Genomic DNA, 7442 nt, shown 5'->3' with positions numbered 1-7442 from the left:
CTTTCCCCAAAATACCTTACAATTATTTATTAAATGTAATTATATCTGAAGAAAATACTAAACTTCAATTCGGCTCATCAGTTTCACCTCATTTTTAATGTGGTATTTTGATACAAGTGTATGGTAGAATAATTATCTTATCGATGGCACCAGAAATGTATTACTAAAATTAGTATGAAGTCCCTGGTGTTATTTTTAAAATAGATGGTTATTTTTGCAGATCTACAATAGCCTCCAGAAAAAAAAAATAAAAGGTCCTCAAAAGCTCCTTTTGTGCTAGGATCACATAACAGAAAGCAGAGCTCTAGGGTTTAATTCCTATCAATCAACAAAATGAGTTTCACACTACTCCCGGCCAGAGGAGCTAATATACACACCACAGGTCACCAGAGAAGAGCTTAAAATAAATCCAAGAGTGGGTGAGTATTGCTACATTTTGCCATCTTCTGTACAGTTCTTCTAATTTTACAAAGCCCCAGTCACTGAACTAATTATTAGAGGCACTTCAGTTGTTTTACTGATCCTAGAACCTTTCATCAAACTCAGGCAGCTCTGAGGAGCTGTTCAAACACACAGGGCTGGCCCTTGGAAACACTTCGCTGCTGTTACGAGCCCTGAATGTCCCCCAGAACAGATTTGAGCAGATTTTTAAACAGAGGACAAATAAAAAGTAGATGTCTTTAAAAACACAGGCCTCCGAGGCATCTCGGGTTTCCCCCTCTGCAGAGAGCACAGGAGATTGCTTATCTTGGCTCCAGAACAGATTGATGTGTTCAGCCGGAAGATTCACTATAGCTGACAGAGAACATTTCCTTCATCGTATTGCTTCACCATGCGAGGAGATAACTCAGGCTAATAATATTCTGTCTCCTTTTTATCCTCCTATAGCCTACGCATAACTTAATTCTTAATTCCAAAGGGCTCGCAGAGGAGATTGGCCTGGTGCAAGTTTCATTTACACACATATAAATCAAAGCTCAGTCTACTGGAATAGATGGCACTGCACTGGTGTTAAAATATAAAATCCTCAGCGAGGCCAGAAAATTCCCCCTCAGCTCCCCTGATCATAAACACCATGCTATCCTAGATTCAGTCACGCCCTCCAAATTTCTAAACATCACATCCATTTAAATTTGCATGTAAATAGGAGCTATCCTGATTCACAAAAAATACAGCTTTGCCTACCCAGAAAGCCTTAGCACAAATGTAAACCAAGCAGAAAATGGCAGAGTGGTAGGAACCTGGCATCCGTGGCAATTATCTTTACTTCTAATGAATGGTGTCTTTGTTTCTTAGTAACTAATTACAGTGGAACTGTTTGGAGAAAAGAACCTTGCCATACGCCTGAAAGAATCAGTGCAGGGCACTGAACCTGGACCACAATAGTTCACAGTGTCAGATACCCACTCACCACCTTCTCCTAGTACCCAAGACTGTAGAATTAGGCTTTTGAACCTTCCAGGAGCCCTAAGCCTCCCCAGGCAGTGTGGACTGAAATGTTACCATTTTGGGATAGGAACATACTGCGTTCCTAGATCTTCACCCCCAGGCAGTAATCCTCAGCCCCACGGGAAGCCCCAGCGCCTGCAGACACCTGCCTGCCTGACTCCCAGCTGCATGAAAGCCTTCACTATTCTGCTCTAGCTCAAGCACACATTGCTGCTTTCAGAAAACCCACATTATTATTCTGGTTTTGAAGTAGGAACTGCAGAAAGCTGAATCAGAAACTTTGAAAACTGCTAGCGAGACCCTGGTTTCACTTACCCTAATCTATCATCACATTTCAGCACCAATCTCATACCTGCACAAAACTCCCAGCACTGAGCCACCTCTGCCCCCTCCATTAAGATATAAAACAAGGGTTAAGTGACAGATAGTATCAATGTGGATAGCAATCTGTCTCGCTCAGAAACCATTGCACCAGGAATAAAGAAAGAATTATTATCCTGGTGTCAATATGATAGATTACAGTCTTTTTCCTAAAAAAGAATTTCTAGTTTTTCAACTAGCACACAAAACTCTTCTCCTTTTAGCACTCAACATCAGAGCAGTTTTTCCTGAAATCCTGTTGAGTCTCTGCTAATGAAATTGTTTATTTTGGTGGATGGCTGATGCAGTTAGTCACTACAGCACTCATCTTGGAATAAACATGAACTGGGAGCCAGTGATAGGAATTCAAACTGTTTCTTCCATATATTTGTTTCCATAAAGTAAATAAGTTTGAAAGCTCTGCTGGTTGTCCTTGTTAAAGTGAACAAAATGTTTAGGGAAAATGAGTTTTCAGTGTTTCCTTACACCACAAAGGTTACACAATCCCGCGTGCCAAACCCATGAAGTTTGTGGTCGCATTACCCTCCTACAGCAGCAAGTTCACAGCTGTGGCACCAGACAAAACAGGACTAACAACCAAGAGACATCACCTCCTGATCTACCATACCCCCTCTCTGTAACATTTGTAGCCATGCCAGAGGTTTGCCTGTACAGTAATGGAAGGATTTAAGAAGAAATTAGATAACTTATTACAGTGCTAATGTAAATCCATTAGGAATCTTTTCCTCATATCCAGCCTAAGCTTCACTTGCTTCGGTGTCACACTTTTGTTTGTCTTAGTCCTACGAACCCTTTCCTTTTGCAGCATCACAACATGCTTCCACAGACCCTTTTCACTCTCTAGGCTAAAGAACCTTTTAATCCCTCCCTGACAGGCAGTTTTTTCAAGACCTCCAATCACTCTTGCTGCTTTCTGCTCCACACCTCTCAGTGTGCAATATCCCAAAAACCAGACAGTACTCTAGTTAATGTCTCCAGAGGGCCAGTATGTAAGGATCCTTGGGAGGCTGGTGAAAGTGCTTCATGAGTAGTCAGTCCCTCACTGCTGGGCACATTTTCATGATGGGAGGTTGTACTGCAGAGGAAGAAACGTTCTCTGGTATAACTGGAAAGACATCCTCCAAGGGCTTCACACACCAGGACAGAACAAGGCTTTGCAGTGGGGACCAGGAAGGGGAATGCTTTTTTAGTGTTTCTAGAGTGACAGGCAGCTGGGTTTGGTATTGTCTCCTTCAGTGTACACCTCTGTCCCCCAGCTTCTGCATCATCAGAGAAAAATCATTGCTGCACTGATCCAGAGTGAGGCAACAAAAAGCAGCATCAAAGATTGAGCTAATCAATTTAGTCAGAGTGGGAAACAGAACGGATGTATCTTGCTATTACTGACACCTCCATAAGGGAAGAACAATTAATAGAAAAGGTTGACACATTAGAAGGTCATCTTTGCTCTGCAATTGCTTGCAACCCCAAGCAATGTCATATCTTCATACTTGTGACCATGCAAAAAATGATAGGATATAAGGGAGCAGTTTCATTACTACAGCAGCTGAAGGGGGATTGCCAAGCCCTGGGACATACACTCCTAAGGAGTGACCTACTGCTCTTCCAGCCCCACAGCATGTCTCTAATCTCTCTCACAATACAGCTGAAAATAGAGCTGCCTAGAGGATAAAACAGGAGGGGGTAGGGAGAAAAGCAAACCAATTCAGCTTATTAGTAAAACCTTGATGACCAAAGTTCAACACAGCAAAGTACATCATTAGAGGACTTGGAGAGTCCACTGTCAGATCTGACACATGCAGCTGCATTTGCCATTCTCTCTCTGCAGTTGAGTGATAAGTCTCCAAACAGCCCTCAGCCCTCTTCCATAACAAACACATGACCTTTGTTCTCTGCACATTGCATGTTTAAGGAACTGAGTGCATTTTTGAGACCCTTACCTCTTGACTTCCAGATGCAGCCAAACCCTCTGCCCTTCATGTCTTAACTTTACACTCTTTGCAAAAACATTACTGCTATTTTACAGGTCATGCTCTGGGGGTTTAGAAGAGAAGGAGCTCACGGGTAGCACAAAGTGTGTTACTGCAAACCTGAGCATCCCTTCTCAACCCCTCGTCTGCCCTGGGATAACATTCACCTCAATAGCCAGTGTGGTGGTATTGGCTGAGGATATTTGGCAAGTTTAACAATAGGGAAAGGAAGCTGGATGAGGGCATAGGTTGCCTTGTACTCTCTGCGGCTGGATCAGAAATAACTACCTGGGCACTGAGCCCTATAAATGGTCTCCCAAAGCTTGCAAAGATAAATATGCTCTCGCAACACACCTTTCCTCCAGTGTCCCTGGGAAAAGGATGAGGATTTGCTTGCTGGAGGAGAGCCAGAGGGACTAATGCGGGGAAAGGTGCTGGTTTACACGCAGAACAATTTGAAATGCCTTTCTTTGAAAGCTTCCCCCTGAGTCCACCCATGTTCCTTCCCCAGCCTGGAGAAAGCTCTGGGAAGTGCTGGAGCAGGAAGATCTGCCTCTTTGTACAGGCACGCTCTCCTCTGCAGCAACTACGGTCCCCTGAACACCAGCTCTCCTGAACCTCCCACAAGGTATTAAAAAGCAACAACAAGCAGCAGGCTCTCTCCAGCTTACTATATTTAACTGCAGACCTCTAAGCACTCTCCTCCCTTTGCACTCCTCTAAAAGGGTGTCACAAAAACATGAGGAACAAGAACTGTTCCTTATTGCTGTGCTGAGCCTGAAGCCCTGGTTTGCTCACACTGCTTCCGCTCTGGGGCTCCTGCATTGCCACGTGTGCGACAAAAACCATCGGAGCATATACGGGAGGAGGAAGGGAACACTTCTGTTCCTCTGCCCCAAGAACTGAAGGTACTAAATGTTAATACTTGGAAATCAGCAGCTGCCAAGAACAAGTTCCCCACCCACCTATCCACCCTAAACTTTGAAGTGTTTTCTTTCTAGCTTTACCTTGGCACGCTGGCCAAATAAGTCACAAGTTTCCGAAGGTCTTCCTGCCTTATTCTGTCATGATTGCTGCGGGCTGGGAAGGTCAAGACAGGACCACCTCGTTTATCACGGCCACCTGTGGAAAATAAAGGATTGTTAGAAAATCAGGCAGGAAGCACATGTCAAAAAAACTATGTGCACTGAATTGATAAACATAAATTACAGCACATTCAAGAGTCCACGCACTCTGTAGCTTTCAGGCTTGCCTAATTGAGGAAGACATGTCTGCATTTGCTGGAGCTCCAAAGGAGGGGATCTAAAAAAAATAAAAAAGCCCACACAAGGAAAATTGCTACTAGCATTTCTTCTTTCACCTAATCCCATCAAATCTAATATATCTGCCAATCCAAGCAGGCACTGCTAATGAAATCCTACTGTGGGGATAGTTTTAAACTGGTCAACACCAAGAAAGTGAAAGCATTTTTCACAGTTGCTCAGAGAAATGATGCTGCTCATCCTTCGTTGCAAGAGAGTTTACAACATCCTGCCAGTCTGAAGCAATGTACCCCAGTAATGCTTATGCAGTATGACATTCTAATCTATCAGGTAGTTAATTAAAATTGAAATTTTGATTAGAAGTTCATGCCTCCTATACTTTCTATTTAGAAAGTGTTGTTGGCAGTTAGAATAATTTTTAGGGTTTTTTTTTTGTCCTGTAGCTTCCCTGTCTTAGAATCCTCTCTCCTCTCTTTTTAAACTGCCAGCATCTGGCACTTCATCCTTTACAGCAATTGTCTAAAAGCTTAGCCATAAAGGAATGACTTTACCCTTAACTATCACAAATACAGGGGGGAATAAAATCTATTCTAGAGTACCTTATTTTATCCTCTCCTGTGAATAAAGCTTAAGAAGCCTGAAATTGAAGTCTAGTGCCTCATTCAATGTCTAGTTCTTTCTTCACATATTATCACAGGGTTGTTTTTTTCAGGAATTGTGTGTTGTTAAATATATGTTTGCATTGTTATCTAGGAAAAGTCACAGCAAAACTATGGCTCAAAAAGCTAGCAAGAAACTGCAAGGACCTCGCAAACAAGCTGTAAAAATACAGATGAGTTTGCACTTCTCAACAGAGAGTATAATCCCTTTAGCAGAAATATTACTTCTGAGAAAGGAGAATCACGTGCTCCTCTGGGCTAATTTACTTGGCCAACAAGAAGAAAAAGCTATGCAAGGACACACACATCTTCAGCACCAATCCATGCTGCACTCTCATGCAGAACTCAGGACACCTACAGTCAGTGCTACTGGCACAGTCTTGTTACTATATATCCATTAAAATAAAGATATTTTTAATTGCTAAGACCTGTCTAAAGAGTCTTCTACAGCACTGCTGACTGCACAGGACAAAGTCTGTTACACAAACTTCATCCATAAAGATAGAAATGTCACTGGTACCCTATGTTAGTTCATCAGCCTTCACGTTCCCATAGTTTTCAAAGGATGCAATATACTTGAAGGGCTACATTGTGTAACTCTCCACTGGGACCAGGTCACATCTGATTCATCCAGAGGCACAAATGGAGATGCAAACAAGAGATGTAATCTTTACTTTGAGCCCTTGTGCAGACAGGGACACATATGGAGTACAAAACTGTCCTGCTAATCTCCACCCAAATCTCTGTGCCTGATGTTTGCCTTTGGCTTCACACTGGGAAGGTGAGAAAGGTCCACTGGAATTCAGTGTCTCCTTGACTGATGCATGCCTCTGCCACATAACATGAAAATGGAGTGTAATGTAAAGGGATTCAATTTACAAGAAAATAAGCTCATTTAAATTTTCAGGCTTTTTTATGAAAAAAGCTTCCACGTTTTAAGTACATTCTTCCTTTGTTGCGATCATTTCATACACCGCATCAATGCCAAAACCATTATATCATGCATGATGTGTCCAACAGAAAAGCAAGACAGCCTATAGAATGGCAAACCAATACAGTAACTAAAGCTGGAGGGAAATATTTTTTCAACACAGGAAGCTTTTCAAGGTTTTGAAAAATTTCCCATCATATCAAGATGTAACCAAGGCTTTCAAGAGCTTCCAGATACTCACTGAAGCAGAGACCTTAACTTGAATTTCATCCCAGAAGAACATGCTTCCCATTACTCACGCTCCCTCTTCTCTTCCATTCCCGATTATTTAAATATTTGGACATCGTAGAAAAGCACTAAGAGGTGAAATCAGGAGACATCCAAGCCTACAGTTATCATCCCCTCCCAGGATATGAAACACTTGGAAAGGTGCTTTATACGAGCTTCTCACAGCCCAGCAGCCCTAATCACTCTGATGCTGCCTATTCACTTTCTCTTGGTAAACCAAAAAGTGTGTTTCTCACCAGGAAGCCCTTTGACATCTACAGCTTCAACAAACTGAGCTCTGCAAAATAAATAAATAAGAAGAAACTTACCTAAACTCTGGTAGGCAGAAAATGTTAAGCCAGAAGATTTTTGACCCTTTTACTAACAGAAATATAAGGATTTCAGCTACAGAAAAGCAAACAGGATCCAGAACATTCTTGTCCTGTCTTGCTTCAGGATAAAAATTGTCCCTCAACAGTTCATTTAAGCTGTCCTCAGTGGAACAGGATAAATAAGGCTCAGG

General features: G+C 42.3%; 1 protein-coding gene across 1 annotated transcript in view; it reads right to left on the bottom strand.

Annotated features, from left to right (window-relative positions):
- LOC103802270 (kalirin-like) overlaps window positions 1-6970 on the bottom strand; it is a gene marked incomplete at its 3' end in the record, with an annotated part of 32386 nt that extends 25416 nt beyond the window's left edge. The window contains 2 exon segments of the mRNA XM_009074730.1: window positions 4808-4922; window positions 6952-6970. Coding sequence (XP_009072978.1) covers window positions 4808-4922; window positions 6952-6970 — 134 coding nt within the window.
- Window positions 6971-7442: the final 472 nt, after the last annotated feature.

Source organism: Acanthisitta chloris, unplaced genomic scaffold, assembly GCF_000695815.1.
Source record: "Acanthisitta chloris isolate BGI_N310 unplaced genomic scaffold, ASM69581v1 scaffold40260, whole genome shotgun sequence".
Taxonomy (NCBI): domain Eukaryota; kingdom Metazoa; phylum Chordata; class Aves; order Passeriformes; family Acanthisittidae; genus Acanthisitta; species Acanthisitta chloris.
Note: the sequence above shows the minus strand (reverse complement) of the source record. Positions and strands in the feature narration are given on the sequence as shown.